At 35.3% G+C, this 25654-nt stretch overlaps 1 protein-coding gene across 3 annotated transcripts in view; it reads left to right on the top strand.

The window, feature by feature from the left end:
* Positions 1 to 25654, top strand: part of LOC105067137 (N-deacetylase and N-sulfotransferase 3) — a 134172-nt gene that overhangs the window by 87642 nt on the left and 20876 nt on the right. For 2 of the 3 annotated variants that reach the window (XM_074341689.1, XM_010952609.3), the window contains exons 6-9: positions 14150 to 14332; positions 16498 to 16594; positions 20797 to 20920; positions 24804 to 24978. In XM_074341689.1, coding sequence (XP_074197790.1) covers positions 14150 to 14332; positions 16498 to 16594; positions 20797 to 20920; positions 24804 to 24978 — 579 coding nt within the window. Of the gene's footprint in view, positions 1 to 14149; positions 14333 to 16497; positions 16595 to 20796; positions 20921 to 24803; positions 24979 to 25654 lie in introns of those variants that run through there. The other variant, XM_074341696.1, reaches the window with a different exon arrangement.

Raw genomic sequence — 25654 nt, 5'->3', positions numbered from 1 at the left:
AAAGAGCACTAAAACATAATTGAAATATAATAGACACAGCTGCTAAAGTGTATTTTTAAATGCCTATTGAATTTCAAAGAAATATTAGAGATGTTTTATCATTATTTAATATTCCAGAAAGCATTCTGCTTCATGTCATATATAGATGCAAACGAAAACATTTTAATAGTCTCTTCATTTTAATTATTTTGAAAACATAAGAAAAGCTTAACAAATTTAGTTCATCTTAACAGGAAAAGTAATCAACTATACCAAAATTACCATAATATATAAGATCTGAGATGATAAGTCTCTGTCAAAGCCAATAAGTACAAGATTAAATCAAAATGGTAAATAATTTTATTATGTATTACATATTTATCATAAATTATATATAGTAATTTTATAACATAATATGTATGTATACATAGTATATATAGGTATGTAAGCTATAGATACAGAAACCCTCTAAGATATTATCACTTCCTATTAAGTGATGTTTGAATAACATTTAGATCTTAAAAGCACTGGATTTGATAAGTCTGGAAGGCAAGGAAATTTAGCTGAACTAATTCTTCCATGAGCAGTCATTTATATCAAGTTTAATCTGAAAGTAGAGTCAACAAAGCTAATGGTTTTGAACATTCACTCACCCACTCTATTCTTGGGTACAATTGATTGGCCTCCTATATTAAAGTGGCTTTTACCTTCATTTTCTGGTAACTCAAAAAAAACTTAATTCTGAAAATATTATCTTAATTTTGTTTAATTTATTTTTAATTTAATAATACTGTTGATGTTATCATTGCATCTATTTCCTATGTGCTTAACATTTATCTAGAGTTGAGTAGGCCTTACCTCCCAGTTTATAGTGAAATCAGTTTATTTGTAAATAGGGAAAATTTTCACTTTTGCAGATGGGCCTCAAGACATACAGACACTCAAAGAGAAAGACAAATACTCAAGAGTGAGTGTAACACACATACATACACACACCTCTACTCATTTTATCTTGTTTACAGAGTGACAGACAAGTGAGTTCATTACAGATAGAGTTCACCCATTCACATGTCATTTAAAAAAAAAAAAAAACCAGAATGAAAGTCTTGCTAGATATAGTGAAACTTTCCCTGCCTTCTACATCAGAGTGGTCTGCATGTGATTTGCTTATCTCTTTGTGCTCTAATAATTTAATATCCACAGAGTGTAGGGCATTTTACAATAGATGGTTCTGGTCAGTGATGCTAATGTTCTTATATCAGTTCTTTTGTAGGTTTTTCTTTCTTCATCTTTGGAAATACAGCTGGAGATAGTAGCCATTTCTTGATACTGTCCTGGGCCAGATCTGTCTGTGTAGTGCAGTGTGTGAGAGTCCAGGCTTTGCATTTAGATACAGCTGGGTTTAGATCCTAACTCAGCTGTTTCCTAGCTATCTGGCTTGTCTGACTGTAAAATGGGGACCATAATACCCACCTCCGTAAAGGTTCTTCTTATGAGTAATGAGATTACAAATGTATACTATTCACCACATAGTGAGTGTTCACTGCATATGTGTTCCTTGCCACCACCTTCTACAGCACTCACACTAAAAACCTTGCACCCATCCTGCTTCTTACCTCTTCCTTCCTGTCACCAGTGAACTAGGCAACTACACAACCAAGAAGGTTTGAATTATGTCTGAACCAAAAGTCAATGATTATGGTAGAAGTATTTATTTATTCTGAGTACATTGACTATTAGCAGAATAAAGATCATAAGTCTAAGGGCTGATCAATCTTGACTAAGTCGGTAATATTTGAGATAGTCCTTGAAAAGTGGGTAGAATTTAGCCTGAAAGACACATAGCGAGAAAAGCATTCTTTACAAAGGAAATGAATATCGGGCCTGAGCATTGGAGAATAAGGAGTAGCTCAGTTTTCTCCTTAGAGAGTGTATGTGATGGAAGAGGAGACCCAGGAAGGAATATGGGCCTATTTTATCAAGGATTCCGAGTGCTTGGTAAAGGAGTTTAACTGAATGGAAAATAAGAAATTATTGATATTTTCTAAGCAAAAGAGTTTTGCCTTGAAGAATGTCTCTGGTGTTAGCATATGGGATGTAATAGAGTTGAGAGAAATAAAAGCAAGGAAGTTATTAGAGTGGTTTCAGGCAAAAAGAAAGAAAGCCTTACCCTTACCAATTGCTAGTAGGAGTGTAAATTGATTCAATCTCTATGAAAGGTAGCTTGGCAATATCCATCAATATTCCAAATGCACATCTCATTTTCCTCAGCAATTCTACTTCCAAGAACATATCCTCAGATATACTTGTGAAAGAGCGAGCAGATTCACACGCCAGTTTATATACAGTAGCGTAAAATTACAAGGACTCTTGGATAAACTAGAGCAATCCACAGAGCAGGATTATAGTACTTCTATACAGTAAGAATAAGGAAGTCCCTTATGCACTCCTACTGAACAATTTCCAAGATTTAAGTTAAAAAAAATCAAAGCATAAAATTGTGTGTAGTTTGTTCCCATTTGTGTTTTAAAAATAAAAAAAGAAGAAAAGAAATACATATACATACCAGCTTTGGTATACGCAGACTATTTCTGGAAGGAAACACACACAACAATGATATTGTGGCTTCTTGGTAAAAGAACTGAGTGACTGAAGGACAGGAGTAAGAGGACTTTATTTATTTTTTTTTTTTTACTGTATGCCTTCTTGCACCTTTAGAATTTTATATGATGCAATACTACCTATCCAAAATAAGTGTTAGAAGCAGTGAGGCCTGAAGTCAGAGTGGTACCTAGAGAGCTGGAAAGAACTTACCAGAAGTTGATAGCAACAGACAAATTTTTATAAAGGAAGAATACAGACATCCAAGAACAGAAAGGTGCGGACAGCCTAGTACTAGTCTGTGTGCCATAAGCAGAAAGAGAATTTAAGAAGTCTTGTGATGCAGCCTGAGCCTTTGGGGAATATAACTATCATCCCATCTTTACAGATGAGGCACCTAAACATCTGGAGGTTCACTGACTCACCCCAAGTAGCACAACTGAGTGTCATCATAGCGTTCTCTGTAAAGCTTTAAATGGGAGCAATATTTAGAAAAGTATAGAAAATTGACTTCATAGCTGGAAGAGACAGGAGAGTCCTGCCCTCCTCCTCGCTGCCCAGTTACCCACCTCCCCTCCCTAATAAGGTGAATTTTCCTATTTAGCAGGCACTATTCCCTCGACATTGGTGTTGAATGGAACCATTTATTAAAAAAAAAAAAACCCTTGTAGTCCTTTCAGAATTCTGACGTGTCTGAAGCCTGTATGATTGTAATAATAATGATGATAATAATAATAATATCCAAACAATATTTTTAGGATTTCCCTTTAAGTCAATATGAGAATGTTGACCTTTCGTAGAAGACTGAATCTACACTTCAGATTTCAGAGCCGCATTGAGTCTCCTTGTACCCGTGAGGTGTGGTTCTGGGTGGTTTCTACTATGTGAAAGGGTTGATAGTTTCAGAAAGGAAACGTTGATAAACTCCAGTTCTATTTAACCAAATGGTTTACCTGACTCCTCTGCTAATTCACTTTTAGAAAATGTAACCCCTTATTCCGTAACAGTAGTATAGATTAGTTTATCTATAAATAAGTTATTTTAAAGGACTTGTAACTTAGAGCAGTAATAAAAAATTATAGACCAAGTAGGGGGTTCCTACTACAGAGTTTTTTAAAGTAGATATTTGGGTTAGTTATGATCTTTTATGGTCTTACCACATTTTACCTCTAGAGTTAGAAACCTCTACCATGGTATTGTTCCCGCTCCAGCTGCCAGAGGCTTTGGCAGTAGGTGGCCTCTGCCCGTGCTGATCATGAAGGTTTGGAATCCTTTATATTTCTTCTCTTTCTCCATCTCAGCAGAAATGCCCTTCTAGAAATCTTGCTTTTAATTAAGTTTCATATGGTACCTTAGCTGACTTTTGTACCTGGGTTGGTCTCCTTCGAAGCTCTGAAAGAACTACTTCACTTATGCTATCTTGTGCCAAACTTCATTTCTTAAAATGTCTTTTTTCAGTCAAAACAGTAAGCTGTGGCCTGGGTAGACCCAGTCAAGCCCTGGTATTTTTTATCTCCCCAAAGGTATAGACAGCTAAGTGACTCTGTTAAAATCTAGTGAGTGTTTAATCTTTAGTATTGTTCTTCCTCATCCTTTGAGTCTTCACCCTCTACATAAATTTCTGGACAAAGTTGACACTCTCAAAATCTTTCAAAATTTTACAAATGACTATTAGAGGGGCTGCCTTAAAATAAATATTTTAAAAGAATTTTTAGGTGTTTTTGTCTACTTAGAAACTTGACAACAATTAATTCCTAGCTTTTAAAAACCTAGCTATTTTTATTCACAAAATGAATATACTAGTTCGGTTTGTTTACTTCCTCCCAAGGGTGAATTCAGTGTTATGAGGAAATCAATTCATTGAAGCCTCTTGATAATGAAGCTGATCTTTGTGATTACCGAAATTTAATTCATTCACATATAAGCCAAAATCAGATTTTCGTGCGGGTCCATTTACTTAAAGAGTCTTTGTTTTTTAATTCTGTCAGGTTTTTTTGGTTAAATTAAACACCTTCAGGGAAGTTTAACTTCATCTCCTCTCTATATCTTCATTATGCTGTGGAGGCAGTGCTTTAAAACTAAGAAGCAAAATGTTTTCTGCTAGGAAAAAAAATGTTTTCATTGCAAAATTGAATATAACTTTTGTACAACGTTGCTGCTTAAATAAGGATTTCTCTTAATTAATCATTTTTAAATCCATCATAAGCTGTAACTGTATTCATTATCCTGTCACTTTGTGAGTCTAACAGAACAAGAACAGCTGTTGTCTAGTTTATAAATAACAGCACCATGGTCTTTCAGTATCAGAACAGCACACCCAAGGTACACGGCGCAGAATTCCCTGGAAATTGGTGGTCTGAGAGCTGGAGACACTCTTGTGCATGTAAACATTTGTTCAGCAGCCGAAGTAATAGCAATGCATTAAACCAATAGAATTACTTCTTCTGGCACCTAACAGAAATGTTAATTGATCATCAATCATTAGCTTGTAATAAAAGGGCTGAACTTGCAGTTCTGAGTGTATAGTCAGAAAAATTAAGTGAGACAGAAATGTTATAAAAAAGATAAATGTTCCAAGCTAAATTGCTTTAAATTACATTGACCTCATCCCTGTACCTTTGAAACCTGTCCCTAATGGAGAGCAATTGATTTACCCTTCCAGCTTTCCTGTAAGGCCTATCAAATCCCAAATTCAAACGGGCTCTTTGCCAAATTATTCTGCAATTGAGTTTTCCTTTGAGATTCTTAAATGATGACTAAGGCACAAGCCAGGTAGAAAAACGGTACTCAATGAATTTAAGCTTTAAAAATGAAAGTGACAGCTTTTTTCTCCCATTGGACAAGGTGATAAAATTAATGGAAGTAATTTTTAGCATAAAACAGTTATAACAGCACAAAAATATGAAGACTATTAGCACCAAAGTGAGCTGTAAATGGGACCACCATGAAAAAATTTCAAATGTCTCAGCTACATCTAGGATAAAATGATCAAGTTCCTGGAAACTAAGGAGAATTTGTGAGGAAGATTTTTAGAGAATGTTATGCTGTGCAGGGAGTGTGATCCCCACCACTTTCTCCCCAGGGGAGAGCAGAGGGTGAGTGACAGCCCTGCTGCTCATCTCGGCTCCTATGTGAGGGTCCCTGGGACTATCAGAGAGCCTGGCATGTGTTCCCTGCAGGAGAGGACCACGTTAGGCTGGTGTCTGCCTCGTGACTCAGAAAATCAAAGCATGAGAAAGAGACTGGCTAAAATGGTCTGCGTCAGAAGAGGAGGGGGCCACATCTAAGAAGTATGTGCCCTCTTTTCCAAAGTCAGACCAAAGGCCCCAACATCTCAGGGCCCAGATGTGGAATTCTTAGTAGGAATGTTATCCGGGAATCCTTCTAAAAGGGCTCCTAACAAAGGACTCAGGGATGCAGTAACTTTGTAAAGGAAATTGCATGGGTGGGGCCTAGAAGGAGTATCTCCAAAGATCTCAAATGGCTTTAAACATATGCCATCTGATGACATTATCAATCGCATAGTAATTCCCTGCATCCCTCTCCCTGCTTCATCTCCATGTCCCAAACACTAAGGAATCCAAAACCTCAGCTAGCAAGAATAAAATCACCCACTGGAGAAGGATAAATCAGCCTCTCTTCCCAGCCTCCCTTGCAGATTCTTTTCTGCACCAGGTCACAGCTGAGAGAGAGAAGAAGATTTAATATGGCAACAAGTTTGGAGTTTTGATTATCTTCTGGACCAGGAGATTTAAACTACTAAATCAGGACCGTGTTTAGCAACTTAAAGCTACATGAGAGCTTTCTGTTCACCTAAGAAGCTAAGGAGACCACGCTGCCTGCACCAGCCTTCATCCAAGGATAAGGGAAAACCACCCACCCTGAATAAATGTTAAAGGGATGTGTAAAAAAAAGTGATGATATCACTTCAGTGATTATATCCCATGAATCTGAAGTGTTTAATGTATGCATTACACAAGATTTTTAAGACTGCAGATATTATATTTAGAGTTGCTCACCTTTGATGAGGTATTTTCAGTGGAACAGTGGGAACAAAAGCCAGATTACAAAGGACTAAAATGTGAACAGAAATGAGGAGTAAAGATAGCACCTAAATACTGCTCCTTTGAAGAGCTTGGCAGGGAAGAACAGTGGCTGGAAAAGAAAAAAAGCTCAAGAGAGAGCCCACAATGGGAGAGACAAACATGTTTTCAGGTATTAGGGAGGGACCAGTCCAGAGGATCAAAAATAGCGGAAAACAGAAATAAGTGATAGAATGAGATTTCTCTGGAGTTGAAAGTAGATGGGGTAAAATGCGCTTAAGGATATATTAGTCTTGAATACAAAATAGAACACCTCTGCCTGACACTGAAGGTGTCAAGGGTACTTTTTAAAAGACAAATGCATATGGAGAGGGGAGTTGAAAGAGTTGCTGCCTAATGACCATTACTCCCCGTTAATCATGGGATGATGAACTAGGGAAATTAGGGAGAGTGGAAGATGAGTAAAGGCCGCAAGAGAAGAATGAGAGTTTGAAACAGCTGCTGAAGGGAACTGAAGAGTGAGGAGATAGAGAATGAGGAAAAAGACTATCCCACAGTGCAGAGGATTCCACTGAAACTGGGGACCATGTGCTGCTGTCACCTGAAGAGCTCCCCTTGTACACTTTCCCTCTAGCTGTGCTGAACAGATCATACGTGGGAGTGAAGAAATTGAATGAAAAGTTGATCCAAAGTCTCAGACCTGTAGAACACTGAAAGCAGAAAGATACTTTGGGAATCTGAGGGTGAAGGTGGGGGAGGAGTTCAAACTGTGGACCATACAATCTTGCCCGGTGGAGGAAGTGATCAGATTGACAGATGCAGAAAAAATGAGGAGATTGGAGACTAGAGGTGTAGGTAAGGTTGATAAGCTGCTGGAAGGAAGCGATAAATGAGAAATTATGTTCCTTCAAAGCCACAGTAACATAACAACAACAACAAATAGCTGTTACTTATTAAGCAATTACTGTGTGCCAAGCAGCACTTCAAATGTTTTTATTATGCTTAATCATCATGACAGCCCTATGAGGTGGTTACTATTATTATACCCCTTTTTTCCTTTTCTGTAAGTAAATTAAAGTACTGAGAGTTTAAATAACTTGCTAAGATCAAAGAACCTACTTTCTTAACCACCATGCAAAGTCAAAGACCTAAACATACCATTTATTTACAAAAGAAGGAAGTTTCACAGGAAACAGAAGAAAGTGGGCGGTAAAAAAATAAGTGGAGACTGGAACAGGCAGAGTTCAGGGAGAAGAGTACAGGGCAAATGGGGCCAAAGTTGGAAGAGACAAAAATAAATCACTGAGGAGGCACATGATTTGAATGATGCTAAAGGATTACCAGAATGAACATAAGGTTATTGGTGCCGACTCAAGGCACATACTATATCTCATGGGCAGTTCACAGAATAAAGCTGGAAAGGCCCAACACCAGCCCCCAAGGAACTTACAATCTAGACACAAATAAAAGTAGTTTTAAAATACATAATACAAGCTAGAGTGAAAAAAAAGTCAGAAATGGAGAGGAGAGTATAGCTCGGTGGTAGAATATATGCTTCAGCATGCACTAGGTCCTGGGTTCAACCCCCATGATCACCCCATTAAAGAAAGAAATAAACCTAATTACCTCCCCTCAACAAAAAAAAAAAAATTTTATTGTTTTTAATATCAAAAAGACTAAAATTGGGGGGCTTAATTTTTTAAAAGATTTGCATCTGCCTAGAGAGATCTGAAAATGTAGATGTAATACTCTGGATTCATAGGATTGGCATAAGTATAAACGTAAGGCAGTGTATTCTGGAGAGAAGACACTGCACAAACAACGCGTGGAGGTAGGTGTGTCCAGGTGACACTGGGGAGCAGTAAGCAAGGCAAGCTGACTGGTGCCCTGAGCACAGGTAAGACTGGAAAGGTATCCTGGGATCGTGGTGTAATTTAGGATGACATCCTGAATTTTAGTTAATTCAGAAGAGTTAATAGCTCTTAAGACTACAATTTTAATTTTAGTTATTCAGAGTTATTAGAGGTTTGAACTGGGAAATTACAGAATTGGAGGCTCAGGCCCAGTGTCTCATTAGAATAACCTTCTCCTCAGAATGTTTTACTTATTTTCCAGAGACGTGCTCGTGTAATGAAGTAGTATCTTGACAGTGGTGAAACTCATATAGTTTTCATGGTAATAAAAATGAAACTTCTACAGTTTGATCACAAGCCCATAAAAATAAACTGTTTTCCTTATTTTTTCCCCTAACGAGGTTAACTACAGTATGCTTGTCTTCTTCCACAGGACCTTTTAAATGCTATGAAATAAAGTAAAAATGAAGCTGAAAAGCATTCTTTTACATAGAGAAGTTGTAAGATAATATGCATCTGAGAGATGCATGTGGAAATGAAGACGAATTTTGCTTGGTTAAAAAATAATAATAATAAACAGGATTGAAGGGGATTTGGGAACTAATTGTACATGTCTGTATGGACCAGTTTTTGGGGGATTTTTTTTTAAGCAATCTTCTGTGCAACTCCACACACTTGTCAGCCAACCGGAAGCCCTCCAAAGTCACAGCCAAGGGCACTTACTAAGTTGTTCTTTGTGCCAGGGTTAGCTCTAAGTCTAAAACATCAAAATGTATTTATAAACTTCACAAGACATGTTTGTTTGTAAAATGTGTTCAAAAAGACCACTACAGAAAATGATGGCTTTTGGTGAACAAAATCCTTTCAATGAGGATAAACGATGGGTCTGGCCCATTTTCTTCAAGTGGTATTCCAATGGCTCCTGCATCAGGAAACACAGGGATGATTCTCTAAAATGCAGGTATCAGGGCACCCTCCAGACCTAGAAAAGCAGAATCTCTGAGGATAAGGCCCAGTGAACTTTTATAAACTTTCTAGGTGGTCTGTATATATGCTAAGGCTTTTGAATCTTTGGTCACCTGGAAGGATACCAAAACAAAACAAAACTGGTTGGCTGAAGGAAAGAGGTAGGAGGCAAATTTTTTTACTGTAAACTCTTTTGTGCCTTTTGAATTCTGAATTTTTCACAAACAAGACTTAAAAAGAGAATCGTGTGTATACTTTCAGTGCCCCACCGTGAACCAGTCAGAGGAGCATGTGGCAAATAGGTTAAGAAAAATGTTTGTGGATTTGAACTGAGCAACAGGGTCAGAAATGGCATAGTTTATAATAAATGTTGTAAGTAACATACTTTTTATACACCTTAACTTCCTCTCCCCTCCCCCTAAAAAACAGAATAATTACTTTTTTTTCAACTGATTTTGCACCAGGACCCATGGTTTTGCTCCTTATTCTTCTCAGTAATGATTCATCTATCTCCGCTACCCGGAACTCACTAGATTCACGTGGCCGTGGCTGCAAAGTGTAGATAAAGCTTCCCATATCTTTTCTCAGCTACACTCTTACAATTGGTTTACATTTCTCATAAATGCCAGTATAGATGGTATTTGATACTTACCTTTTACCTTTTACAGAAAAAAAATCATAAATAAGTATCTTGTTATACAAATCTATGTCTATCAAGCTAGAAAGATTTTTTTTAACTGCTAATCAGATAAACTTTATGACTTTAGCAGTTTCCAACAATTTGAGTTTTAACTAGCTGGGTAGTGTCTTGGATAACAACTAATTATTTGTAGGGTGCTTACAGCAAAACCTGTCATGGAAATGCAATTTACCTTTTTTTTGACATTTTCCTTCTCATTGAATTCCTTATGTATAGTAAAGATAACTTACTCTGATACAGCCAATCCTTTTTTAAACAAAACAAACAAAACCCCTAAGTTCTGAAACACTCTTAAAATTATAAAGGCATCTTCTTTAGAGAAAGACTAATATCTACTTTCCCCGAAATGGCAACCTTTTCAGGCTGCTTCTTTGTTTCTTTCTATTCTGTGCAGAAATTGTTGTCAGGTAAGGAATTGCCAAGAAGTAAAGTGACACTACAGTTGTTGTCCGTCAGAACAGAAATAAGAAGAAATACTGTCTGGAAAGCAAGCTAATTTTTTTTGAATTATAGTTTACAGTATTGTGTCCATTTCTGGAGTACAGCATAATAGTCTAATCATACATATACATACATATATTTGTTTTCATATTCTTTTTCACTATGGATTACTATAAGATATCGAATATAGTTCCCTGTGCCATACAGAAGAAACCTGTTTATCTGTTTTATATATAGTAGTTAATATTTGCAAATTTTGAACTCCAAATTTGTCCCTTCCCACTCCCTCTCCCCTCTAGTAACCATAAGTTTGCTTTCTATATCTGTGAGTCTGTTTCTGGTTTGTAAATAAGTTCATTTGTGTCATTTTTTTTTTTACCAAAACCTTCTCATTGCACCTGTCCTATTATTTGTTGCGCATACCTTTCTAACTGAAAAATAATAAAGAAAACTTGGAGAGGTTATTAGTTCAGCAAAACATACATACAATAAATACTCCATGGGTAAAGAGAAAACTGTGATTCACCCTGCAAAAATAAGTTTAAAAAGAAACTGAAGTGTTTTATATCCTGACCAATTATACTCCTCTTACAGCATTGTATTTCTTTAAGAACACAAAGCAAATCCCAAGTTGAGTCCAAAGTCTAGAAGTGTTGCAAGGTGACACGCATTACAAAACCATCACTTTGAAACATTCCTTTTGCTCATGGTGCACTTTGCATTAAGTTAAGGTAGATATATAAAAATAGAATTGAAAACCTAGGAAAGTTTTCCTCATGGTTGGAGGTTAAGTAGCTTTTCTTTTATAAGATTAAATTCAACACCTTATAAGTATTAAGCAGAAGCAATGTCATTAGCTAGCTTATAACTCACTTTGGGTCACTTCTGTTTTTACCAGAGAAAGTAGCCTTTTTCACTTTCTAAACTCATAGAAGTAAAAAAGTGGCACTCTGTTTTAAATGTCAGAGCATAAAATGCTTTCCAAAGTTGAAAAGTAAATTCAAAGGGAGATCAAACATATTAGTATCAGAAAGTCACACAGTATCACTAAATTTTTCTTTGTCTGTCCAATACAGATATTATTCAAGTGAAATACAGACATAGATTTTTTGATAAATCTTTCAAAAAATAAAGCAAGAAATTTGAACTACTGGCTAATCAGATTAACATATACTTTTTTTTACATTATATGAAAAAAATGTTAATAGAAAGGAAACTTGAAGTATCATTTTGCCATTGTTATTGGGCGCCATTAAAAAATGTGGCATATAAAACAAATGATGAAAGACTGCCTCTAACAGACATTAAAAAAAGAACTTCCAAATTTAAGTATGATTCTCTTAAGTCTCTCAACAGCCTACTGTTTTGATAAATTTTGGAGGAAAAAAGGAGGTGGGGAGGGTCAAACAATTGAAGCTACTATAAAAAAATAACCAGAAGATTAAATTTTAAAAGATTAATTTTTCACAAATACCCCAAAAGTCTTACTTATCAATTCCATGACTGCATCAGTCTGTTGGCAGCTATTTAAAATCACCCTCAAAGTATTTTGTCTGTGAAAGTGCTAAGATTTAAAATATATGCAGGCAGAGTGAATAGAAACACAATTAAATATCCTTGATCACACTGAAGGTTTTCATGTGAAAGTCTGCAGGATTTGTTCTGTAGAATATAGGATATCATTGTTTCCTCTTATTCATAGTTGTAATTATATTTTTTTCTGATTCATTATATCAGACCTTTCTCTCATCTCTGCCACTTTACCTCAATACATTTTCTTGAATGTTTTTTTACAGTCTCTTAATGAATGAGTCTATTATATTATTATGATGATTATAATAACCATTATTACTATTCACTCATATGGCTATATATTTTAGGAAAGTATTATTACCACATGAATTATTTTTATGATCTTTTTATGGCAGCATAAATGCCACAGTGGTTTTCATTGTCATTGAAAATCTTATACAGAATTATTTCCACTTGTTAACACTAACCAACAAAAACTATTTGCATTCACTTAAAATTAGTAGCTTTAAAAATTTCTGTTCTACACGTTGCCAATTTAATTAAACCTACAGAATTCAAATTTACTTTATTATAAGAAGTTCCCCATGAGCATCTTACACTGTTGGTGGGAATCTAAATTGGTGCAGCCATTATGTAACACAGTATGGAGGTTCCCTGAAAAACTAAAAACAGAGTTACCATATGATCCAGCAATCCCACTCCTGGGCATATATCCAGAGAAAACGCTAACTTGAAAAGATACATGCACCTGTTTACAATAAGATACACAGCAGCCCTGTTTACAATAACCAAGACATGGAAGCAACCTAAACGTCCATTGACAGATGACTGGATAAAGAAGATGTAGTACATATATCCAATGGAATACTACTCAGCCACAAAAAAGAATGAAATAATGTCATTCGCAGTAACATGGATGGACCTAGAGATTATCATAGTAAGTGAAGTAAGTCAGACAAAGACAAATACCATATGATATCATTTATACATGGAATCTAAAATATGATACAAGTGAACTTATTTCCAAAACAGAAGTAGACTCACAGACATAGAAAACAAACTTATGGTTACAAAAGGGGAAAGGGGGTAAGTGAGAGAGGAATAAATTAGGAGTTTGGGATTAGCAGATACAAACTACTATATATAAAATAAACAACAAGGTCCTACTGTATAGCACAGGGGACTATATCCAATATTCTGTAATAAACCATAATGGAAAAGAATATGAAACAAATATACATATATATAACTGAATCACTTTGCTGTATACCACAAACTAGCACAACATTGTAAATCAACTATACTTCAATAAAAAATTTTTTTAATAAATAAAAAGTTCCCCATGTTTGCTATAATTTTTTCCAATGCATGGATTCAATCTAGGACACCTGCTCTCATAGGAAAAGTTTATTTTATCTAGACGAGCATTGAAAACTTTTCTTAAAGGAGGTAAAGGAGGCTTATTGGGAATAGTAGATGCAATACATATGTACAAGGGTTTCAGAGTGTCATTGACAGAAAACAGTTGAGAGTTATTTTAGTAGAAATTCAGTCACTAGTCTTTTGTCATTATGACCTCTAATAAATACAAATCAGAGCATTTTTAATTAATGCTAATAACGACAATTCATTGATAATTTATACCCCTTAACTCTACGTACTGCATTACAAACTAAATTAAGTTGATTGAAATTACAAAATCCCAGTCTCCTGGGATCCTACTGCCTTGGAATTATGCATAGTTCACATATCATGAGGCATCAATCTACTTGCATCAACATGGGTATAAGGCAGTTTTTGTTATGAAATACATTAAAACTTCAGACAAGAAATGCTCATTAGGTCTTGCTAATAACAAATCCTCCAGTGTGCATTAATATAGTGAGAATATTTGGGATATGTCCAAAATTCAAAAACATGTCATGATTCTAAACCCTGTGCAAAGACTTAAGAAAAACTAACATTGCTATGATTTCACTGCCCCCTAGGGTTAAAATAATGTGTTTACACTGAAATTCATTTGCCTTTTTCAGATCAGCATTTTCATGACCCATTTGTCCAACTATGGAAATGACCGACTGGGATTGTATACCTTTGTGAATCTGGCCAACTTCGTGCAGAGCTGGACCAACTTGCGACTTCAGACTCTGCCTCCAGTGCAGCTGGCTCACAAATATTTTGAGCTCTTTCCTGATCAAAAAGACCCTCTCTGGCAGGTAGGATTGGGTCAATAATTTCTATACTTAATTAATCCCACAGACATATCTTGGAGTTCTATGAGGTTATCCAAATATGAAAAGTGAAGGCATCTGGGAGGGGAAAATAATGTACATTTTGAAAATGTTAGTAGATTTGAGAAACTTCATAGTGGGCCAAATTCTCTGTGCGCATGCCCATTAGAAATTATGGAATTCTGAAAGCTCAGTGAGGGATTCAGTGGATGCAATGTCTTCAGTCAGGAGTGAGGAATCAATTTGCAGATTGCAATAGGCTAAAACAGCAGAAGATGGTTTCGGAGTGTGTTAGGCAGGTTACCAGCTTGTTAGCCTTGAGCATATTCCATACCAATGACTAAATGATGTTAGAATGGTAGGTGAGATGAGTTCAGAACTGAGAACTGCCTCTGAACTAGAGGGCACGTCAGCAGCTGCAGAATATAGGCAGCTTTCAAAAGTATTGGTCAGGAATTACTTTGGACATGGGGAAGACGCTTAGTGGCAAAAGCATTGAGCTTCTTAAGTGAAAATGTCACATAAATATGGCATATTCAGACTGCTCTAGGCATAACCCAGATTTCAAAACTTATACTCTCATGTGTCCTAGAATTGCAAAAACATACTTTGAGCTTAAACTGCCCACTCCTGGACCTGGAGAAAGTAATCATCTTAGCGCCTAACCACATCATGCTTATTGTGTGTCAGACTGGGTTCTTTACATATGTTAATTCATTTAATCCTCACATCTACCCTATATGGTAGATATAGTTATTATCCCCATTTTACAGGTGAAGAACCTGGGGTACAGAAAGACTGAGACACTGAAGCAAGGTCACACAGCTACTATATGACAGAGTGGGAACGAGTTTCAGGCCACCTGGCTCCAAAGAATGTTACTGACAGAGCTGATGGAATAATAATAACAATCTTCAGAAGTAGAAATCAGTAAATTCACAGATTGAACTTGCAGTAAGCTCAGCACTAACATTCTCTTCATTTAGTTTGACCTTGAGCTTATCACCTCCTGGACACAAACAGATAACCCCCAAAAGAAACATAACTACACATTTTAGTAGGTTAAAGTTGGTGATTACAGAATTATCATTGCATATTATTTTGCAGTTAAGATTAAAAAAGACATATTTTTTATCTTAAACATGATGAAACATCACAAAATGTTAGCCCCTGGAAAGACATGCAACTTCCCTGCTAATTTAATCCCTTATATTTAAACTGAAATCATTATTATTTTAGGTGAAACCACTTTTTTCCTAGAACAACAGTCAAAAAGAATACCCTCACTTTAGCCTCATACTAAATAAGCAAGTTTGTTTAACTGCTCAAATTTACAGTAATAATTGAATAGAAATAGAGTGTTGTCCTATTTGCCTATTCCTGAAATAGTTTTAAGGGTGCTGTTAATTCTTTACATAATATGTACGTTGTAGTTAAAGTTAAGGACATTCTAGATACATCCTGCACAGTAAGTTTGGTTTAAGTACCATAGACCAAAAGCAGATTTCCCTAACGTAGTAATTCACTCTCATTTTACCCTTTTGTTCTAATTTACTGCTTTTTGGCATCAGAGTCTGTAATGTTATAGTTTTACACATACATTTACTGATCTTTGAAGGCAGCTGAAAGGAATCTACTATCTCTTTAAATAGTATTATTACTGTGAGATCCATATCCCTTTGAAGCACAGCAGGAAAGCTTAAACAGAGTTACTTAGAATAAAAATTTGACACCTTATATTTCACTTACTTACTGAATGCTGAGAGTGTATCTTCTTTTATGTTAGCGGGAAGCACAGTCTCTGCCCAACGCTCACTGTTTTAAAACAGATACCACACACACACACACACACACAAAATTAAGACACAGACATGCCAACTGCAGAAAATATATTAAACCCTCAGTGCTGTGAGGCTGTTAACCCATAATGGAAATGTCACCCCTCCCCCACTGCCTCAGTAGACACTCAGCTTCAGGATGGAAAAGAGTTATTTGAAATCTTCCATGAAGCCACTTCAAGACTTGCATTTAAAAGAAGGAGCCACATACCCTTGTTTCCTTGGATCGTTTTTCAAGGACAGAAGATGAAACACTCTAGTACACAATGGGCACTCACAAAAAATACATCTCTGCATTCTTCTCCTGTTTAGAATCCCTGTGATGACAAACGCCACAGAGACATTTGGTCTAAAGAAAAAACCTGCGATCGCTTACCAAAATTCTTGGTAATAGGACCCCAGAAAACTGGTGAGAACTTTTTATGTTATGATTAACCAAACAGTGTAAAAATCTTGATGACTGGACAATGAGTTCTTGTCACAATGACATCTCAAACTTCCTATAAACATTGATGAATGTGTAACACATTTTATTCTCTAATATAATCTTCATTGAGCTCAATAATGTGCTTAAAGGCTTGCCAAAGTTTTCAAGTAGAAAGGATAAAAATAGATGTCACACAGTTTGAATATCCAGCAGTCAATTTGGTGGCAAATATTATTTTTTCCCCAAAGATCTTAATTGAAAAGTGTTGTTATTAACATTTCTAAAATCAAAACTAATCATGTGTTTGGAGAGTGACTGGCAAGATTTCATCAAAAGTCAAGATGGAGACATAATAAATACCTCTGACTCGTCCAGAACTTTAGCCTCTTTCTAGCATTTTCCTGATATGGTTTATTTCTAAACTATTTCTTGCAGGGATGACTATTTTCTAGAAGTCTGTAAAGGTTGTTTGACAAGCAGAATTCCCAGACATAAACAAAACTTTGCACTAAGAAAGGTATTTATCCATCCCCAGGAGAAATCTTTTACACATTTTCTTAAACTAGTGTGCAATTTTTTCCCCATAAACTTCTTGTTTCTGTAAGAATCAGTATTAAAATGAAGCCCAGCAGAAGCTTTAAAATGCCAGGCATTCATGCTGTAGCCCGCATGGTAAATTATTTGGGGCTCTCCATTTCTAGCTTCACAGAAAACAGTCATTTCACCACATCCCTTCCAAAGGGGAATACACTCCCTTTCCTCATTTCTTTAGACATAATTGGGGAGAATTCTATGTAACACAGACAGTAAGTTTAGCCAGTTCATTTTCATAGTCCCATTTACAAATATCAATCTGAAAACAATAATAAACATGGCAAACACTTTTCTTGTCCTTATTTCACTTGTCCTTATTTATTTAAAGTCAAGGAGCAACTAGAAAAACATTTAAACTGAAGTCTCCTCTGTGAACTCCCACTGTCATCACATTGCTCTGTCGTTAATGAGCATCTTCTCTGAAGCTTGGCATGTCAAGTTTGCTACAGAAAGCCCTGCAGGATAGGCTTCCTCTGGTGTTGCGCCAGATATGCAGATATGTTAATATCACGGTTGGATGGCAGAATTAGTACTTGTCATCTGAAACTCAACTGGGTTTCCAAATGTTTGTTCCAATTTGTATATGATGTTTACCTTTGGAAGGGAATTTTTACCTCCTTTTTATAGAAACTGAATTTTTCCCCAGTTTTCTAGAGGTATAATTTACATGCAATGAAATTCATTCATTTTAAATGCACAGCTTGATGAATTTTGGAAATTGTACACAGTGGTGTAACCACTACAATACTCAAGGTTTAAAACACTTTTGTCTCCCTAAAAAGTTTCTCCATGTCTTTTTCCAATAAATTCCCCACCCCAATCTCAGTCACAGACAACTTTCTGCTACTATAGTTCTGCCTTTTCTAGAATTTCACATATACGGAAGCATGAAGTGTGTAATCTTTTGTGTTTGATTTCTCTCACTTAGCATAATGCTTTTGAGATTCATCTATATTGTTGTACATATTGATATTTTATGAGATTATTTTTAAATAGACAAAAATATCTTCTTATATCAGTTCCATAAAAATTAAAGAGCTTCATTTTTAACTTTAGTTTTGCCAAAAGTATTTTTCTGAATAATGTTGCATAGATGTATAATCATCTGGATATTCAAATTTTTCACTGTTGAAATTAACAGAAATATAAAAACTCAAGCATTTTTTTGAATGTGTTTGTCTATGATTATGTAGTTGAGACACACACACAGGACAGTTTATTCAGACCCAAGAATATGTGTAGGTAAAGACAGAATTCAGAAACCACAACTTAATTTTTTTTCACAGCTTAATTTTTTGACCACTGATAATTTACAGTATACCTTTTACTGATTATGCAAATGATTAGATCATATTCATTTTCCATTTGTCTTATTAATGTTCATCATGCTATTAAAAGAGCAAACAACATAATCTAAGACAGTTCTTAAAAATAAAATTCAGAAAAGAATGTTATCAGTAGATCTAAGAAAGGAATTTATCTCCTTTTCTCTCACTGTAATAGCTATTCTATCTTTACAAACAATATTCTTTTCCATTTTTAAAATGCATTACTGAATTTCATCTCATTAAAATTGTAATTTTAAAAAATACCTCACTAATATTCAGATATGGAGCTATTTAGATCCTTTCACATAGATTATCTCACTTGACCCTAGAAAAACACTGATAGCTAAGTATTTTCTTCCCCATTACACAAATAAGAAAACTAAGACTCAGGTTAGATACTTTTCGTTCAAGTTCACACAACTGGTAAGTGCTAGAAATAAAACCCCTGATCCTAGAAGTTACCTGACTCTAAAGATCATGCTCTAGAAAGCTTTATTGTACTATGGATTTTAAGTAATGGAACATTTTTGTTTCCCAGTAAGTTTTGGATTTTGTCCCACATTTCTGCTAAGTCAAGGATTCTCAAACTGTGCTAAATCAGAAACTCTGGGATAGGGCCCAGTTCTCTGTATTAACAGCCCTCCAGGTGAACCTGATCCATGCTAAAGTTTGAGAACCACTGTTTTAAGTCAAGCTTGTGAAGAACATTTTACTTCTTTATCGTGGATTGCTATGTTTCATTCCCTATAATTATCCATGATCATAGATAGAATGTTCATTGTTTGGCTCAGATATAATCTAGGAACACTGCCTCTTCCACCTCATTGTTTTAGACGATACTGCTGTTGACGGAGTTATTTTAACAATTTTTTGTTGTTGTATTGATACGGTAGATATAAGTACAGAACTAAACAAAGCTTATCAGACTGATGAGAAAATTTAAAATTTGGTACAGATAGCAGCAAAATACTAAAACTAAGCAAAGTTAGAACAGTAATTTCTCCAAGTGAGAGATCTATTATAAGGCCATTGCTAGCTGTTGACCTGGAAGGCAATTAACACGTCCTGCTCCACCAGATTGTATAAGAATGTAAATCACGTTAAAGTAGAGAAGTGGAAACAGAGGGTATATTTCTCCCTCAGGGATACTGAATACATAGAGTAGAAATTTTTTATTATGATCTTATAAACACAGTTACAGTTGCAAGCATCTGGTTAAGCACCTAAACTCAGACTGCCTTAATCTCTCCTGTAGCAATATGACTAAGTTACAACCTTTTGCTTGTAATTTAGGCTCTAAAACACTAATTTAACAATTTAATACATTGCTCACTTTAAAAAAAATCACACCCTTGTTCTCCAATTAGTCACAAATCTATATGGGTACCTGTGATATGCCATTCTGTTTCCAAAAATGCAAATTTTGTTAATTATGTCACTAAAAAAGGGCACCAATTTTTTTTCAAATTTATCAATTTAAACAATTTTGACACTACTTTTTATAGGTATGTAAGTATATTCACAGTTAAACTTGCTGAAAGTTTAAATTCTGTCTCAAATTCAACAAGCTTAGTATTGTATAGCACAGAAAACTATAGTCAATATCTTGCAGTAACCTATAATGAAAAAGATTATGAAAATGAATATACGTATGTATGTCTATGACTGAACTATTATGCTATATCCCAGAAACTGCCACAACACTGTAAACTGACTATACGTCAATGTAAAAAATAAATAAATACAACAAATGAAAATGAAAAAAAATGTTAATAAGCTTTCATAGGCCTAGGAAGAACTTCATAGGGGAACCCAAGTATTAATTTGATAATATAATCTTATATTAAATAATGATAGCTTTCATTTATATGATGCTTTATTAATATCAAAATATATTTAAGTACAGTATGTCTCTTCGTCCTCAGAGAAAGCCTAGGAAATAAGCACAGCAGGTGATTTTCCACTAATAAGCCAAGACAGAAAAGCTAAAAGCTAAAGTCACAGACCAAGTCAGTGACTGAGCTGAGGTCCAAAGCAGTCCTCCCAGTTCCTGCAACAGGCCTCTTTTCACATCACACTATCCCTGTATTTTAGAATTCACTTCTTTTAAATGCTGGTTATCTATTCAATTTAATTCAAGGGGTACTTATATGTATCTGTTTGGATCATTGTAATATTTAGCTTATTAATGACTTTGAAATGCTAATAGTAGGACACTGTGTTTTCATTTAATTAATCTCCAAACCTCTGTTGTCTTTTCAGGAACCACTGCTTTGTATTTGTTCCTGGTTATGCATCCTTCCATCCTTAGTAACTCCCCCAGCCCAAAAACCTTTGAGGAGGTACAGTTCTTTAATAGAAATAACTACCACAGGGGGATTGATTGGTAAGATGGGTTATTAGTATAAATCTAAAAGTATATGTACTGTGCACAGTATAAAATTAGCGCTAATATTTAATATAAGCATACAAGTTTGTAGCCACAAATAAGCGTTATCCTCTGCACCTCGAAAACTGATGGAATAACATGAAGGAGCACAAAAATTATTCATAACAAACTTTTCTCAGTTTATGAAGGGACTTGTCGCCTCAAAAGACTTACATGGAATTTCAATTTGCATTAATTATCTTTGATGGTAATCACAGATATAAAGTCAGAGAAATACCTAATACCTAGGAATTTCATTCCTCTCTACTCTTAAGAAAGCACTTTCATAGCTTTCTGTTCTTGTGCCCTTTGCATTAAAGTGATGCTACAATTCACATACAGAATTGTCTACTTTGCTTTGGTACAAAAGGTCAATAAACAGAACTAGACATATGTAGGTATTTCATGAGTAGTAGAAGCTATCAAAAAGCTATCAACACTATACAAAATTTAATTTTTGGCCTTGAAATTAGAAATACATCAACCATCTTAGGAGAAGAGTTAAATTAAAATTAAAAGTTAAAATGTCAAATATACACAAAACATATTAATACAGTAGGAAGAGGTGTGGCAAACAAACATGTTAGTCATAAATGTACCTAGAAGTCTTTCTGTTAAGGTATAAATTCTGGGCAGAAAGTGGTATAAAAGAGTAAATTCTTATAATAATTCTAGAGTATGAGCATAAACATTTTGCATGTAGTTTAGCAGAAAGGTGTTCTATATTAGCCCCTCTTGTCAAATTGTATGATCTCTATTTTATACATATCAACCCCTTCAAGGTTTGCTTGTCAGTAGTCCAAATGCAAAGCTAAAGAAGTGGATTGAGTATAATCTGAGTACCTACTAGGATTTACGTACATTTTAATTGTTATGTATTTCCGCGCCAGTTTTTCAGGACAGTGCTTGACACTGATTAATTGGGTGGTGTTAAGCAACAGCTGTGAGAACCAAGAAACCATCAACTGCTTCAGCTGCTGTTTGCCCACTGACTCAAATATATATGCTTGTATATAGTAGAATAAAATGACGTTAACATCAGGACTAAAGGGGGTGATTAAAACCTGCTTTAGAAGTGGAGAGGAATGCAATGCTACTTGGATTCCCTAGGACTTAAGAATATCTCTGAGAATATTCAATTTTTTTTAAAAAGCTGTTCATAAGCCAGTGTATAGGCACTGTAACAGGAACAAAAAGTCCTTTAAGCAGTTTACAAAGAAATGGCATAAGTACGTTGAAAGCAAAGGAGCAATGAAAGATTTTAATTACAAATCAGTAAAAACATCCCAACTGCAAATACTTTTGATTGACAAATTATATGTTTAATAAAAGGCAATTAACACGAATAACAAGTAATAGTAACTGCAAATGTCAGTCTATTAGCAATAACTACAGCTTTGCTCTCAAGGACATCAAATGTATCCACTGTCCTCTGGCTGGCCTTGCCTCTCTATGAAGCATCAGCCCCTCAGCAGTCCCTTTAGGACCACAGAGCCACAGGGTTGGATATTACGTGTCTCTGTGTATCAGGGCCACTTACAGAATTAGCCTAGGCACAGTTAACCTGGAGACAAGGATCTGTTCTTGGAGAATGGGGTAGAATCAGGGCTGCCTTAACTAACAGGCAGCTTAAACACAGGGTTAGGGCACAAGCAAAGCAGGGCAAATGAAAATGAGAAAACTCCATCTTAGATAAAATAGCTAAGATTTGTGATCAGGATTCCTAAGAAAATGTTTGTTTGATGTGAACAGTTAAATTTTCTATTTTTACAGTTTGGTATTATTTTTTATAATTACATGGGGATGCAGTGGCAGGTTGGAGGGATATATAGAGAGCCATCAAATCCTGTTAACATTTAGGACCTCTAAACATCTTAATCCGGCTTTGAGTAAAATCACTTGGAAATACAGGGTCAACCTAAGAAATAAATAAGTGTGGAATGTTACAAAAATCACATCTTTCAGTTAAAAAAAAAAAATGCTGAGGTACTATGGGAGTAGCAAATGAGGCAGGCATTTAGTTTTGACACCCAAAATTTTAAACCACTCTGGTTTGCTCACCAGTTCTTTGAGCAACCTGAATTCATATTCTCCAAATGTGGACCCATTTCCGCCCTGAAGATAGGAAGCTGAACTCTTTTTATTTTCTTATTTATTCATCAGACATTTTTCAAGAGTCTATAAGTACCAGCCACTATACTAGAAAAACATGAGCACACAAGCAGACAAGAACTGGACCCTGCTTTCTCTGTGAGCCTCTGGCCCAGGGGAAAACCAATACATTATAGGTCCAAGATCCAGAAATGCATGATGTTTTCAAGGCCTAAAGTATTGTAGATATTGAGGACTACTGGGAACAGTTTTTTAAAATTAAAAGTTAACTGAATTCAGTACCTTCTGCCCTTCTTTTGTGATTTTTGGAGCCTCTCTCAGAATAAGCAAGATTGAGACAAGCCTGTACCAAGTAAGATACCACCAGACATTTGGTATGACCTTAGCACCCCTGGAACCAGTGTGGGCATCTAAAAAGTATCCTAATATTTGGCACTTTCTACAAATAGAATATACACCAGAACAGACAGCAGATCAAACTTTGCAAAAATTTTTGTCCATGTCTTTACCCCAAAAGAAAAGGACTCCAGAATGACATATCACCAATAAAGCAATTTCCAGAAAACATAAAAGGATTTCTGTACTGCCCTGAGTTTCAAGATATCACTTTGTTGTACCAGTCAAACTCTGTAATATGACAACTGGAATCCTACTAGAAGCTTTACTATGTGACTGAAAGAAAACAGCACACTGCAAAAAGAAGTCATCACATAAATGTTAATGACTCTCATTCAGTAATTATTGAACTACCTTATCTTCGTAGCCCAAAATCTTAGTGGCTTATGAATTGAAGAGGGTGTGGGTGGAGGGTGAGGCCATTATCATAAAATGTAAGGAATATCGAAGTTAAATTTGCATGTTCTCTCTAATAAGGCCCCTTTTCCTCTGAAAGATTTTCCTTGGTGCTTCAGAAATACCTATTATCATATGCTGAATTCATTTATATTTGACATTTTACACAAATAGAATATTATATAAAATCTATTATGTCCTACATTTCTGAGCTTGAGGCCACAGGTATTCCTGTGTTCACTCTGCTGGTGATTTAAATTCTGACCTCAGTTAAGGATACAGGAACTGACCTTGGAAATTTTGATAGGATTTTCATCTGGAAATATGTACATACTTTTTAAAATTTATAATTATTCTAAAGGATATAAATGGCTATACATGGAAAAAATTAACCAAATAGGCAGTGTTTATATCAGATCTGGTCTGTACTTTGGTACTTTATAGTTGAATGTAGCAGTAGCATAATACATTAGTAGGAATGAAATTATTTTACTTATGATGAATTTAAAAAAAATGTTTTGTCTAAGTTCTTTTAAAATGCCTTTGAACTGTACATATCATTTGTTTTGATCAAGTTTTCTTTTTGGTTGAGCACTCATATTTTTCTCTGTAAAACAGTTCTGTATTTAGATCCATTTTATACAGCTAGACTGATTATTGTTGCAGTTTGATCATTCTGCATGTACATTTTCGTTCTCATACCTTTCTTCCTGATATTAAGCAGAAAAAAAAATGTATTTAGGAAAGCATTTTCAAAATACATTGTTAGTGTTCCTGTATATTTTTTCCTTGCTAATTATGTGGGACAAATGCCTTAAAGAAAAAGGCTTTTGTTTAGGAAACAAATGAATTTGTTTGTGGGACACCTTTAACATCTTCAGTTACCAGAGTATGAATATAAACCAGAGTCTTATTTTGAGAAATATTCCTTTTCTAGGTATATGGATTTCTTCCCTGTCCCATCTAATGTTACTACTGACTTTCTGTTCGAGAAGAGTGCCAATTACTTCCACTCAGAGGAAGCTCCTAAAAGAGCAGCTTCTCTGGTCCCCAAAGCCAAGATCATCACCATTCTCATTGACCCATCAGACCGAGCATATTCCTGGTACCAGGTAAGGAAAATACAGACAGAATACAGCATGTAGAAGCGGAGTATGGAGAAGATGGTTTTCAGCAGTAGCCACCACCTTAGGATTTAATAAAAGAGAAGATTTGCTAGTTTATATCTGCAGAAATGTGAATAATTTTTTCTCTGTTTCTGTGGTGAAACTTACTCCTTAAGTTTTTATTAATTTTGCATTTAATAAATGCAATGAAGAAATTAAAATAGAGCAAACAAAATATTATATACTTGTACACATATCTGTGCTTCTGTACATCTGCATTTGAAAAGTAAAATGTAACCTAAAATTATTATTTTCATCTAATATGTGTATAATGCTGCTTTTATCATCTCAGTTGACAGATGAGGAATATAACTGATTCCCCAAAGCAGAAGTCACAGGTTTTTTTCTGAAAAGGACCAGAGAGTAAATATTTCAGGTTTCACAGGCCATGTGGTTTCAACTCTGCCATTTTATTGCAAAAGCAGCCATAGAAAATACTTAAATGAATGACTTTAGCTGTCTTCCAATGAAACTTTATTTATGAAAACAAACAGCAAGCCAAATTTAGCCCATGGGCCATAGATTGATGACCTTGAGTCTAAAAGAACTTAAATAACTGCTTGTACTCAAGAAATAACTTAATAGCAAAACTAAATATAAGAAAATATAGGAATTCTCTGAA

The sequence above is a fragment of the Camelus bactrianus genome, chromosome 2 (genome assembly GCF_048773025.1).
Source record: "Camelus bactrianus isolate YW-2024 breed Bactrian camel chromosome 2, ASM4877302v1, whole genome shotgun sequence".
Taxonomy (NCBI): Eukaryota; Metazoa; Chordata; class Mammalia; order Artiodactyla; family Camelidae; genus Camelus; species Camelus bactrianus.
Note: the sequence above shows the minus strand (reverse complement) of the source record. Positions and strands in the feature narration are given on the sequence as shown.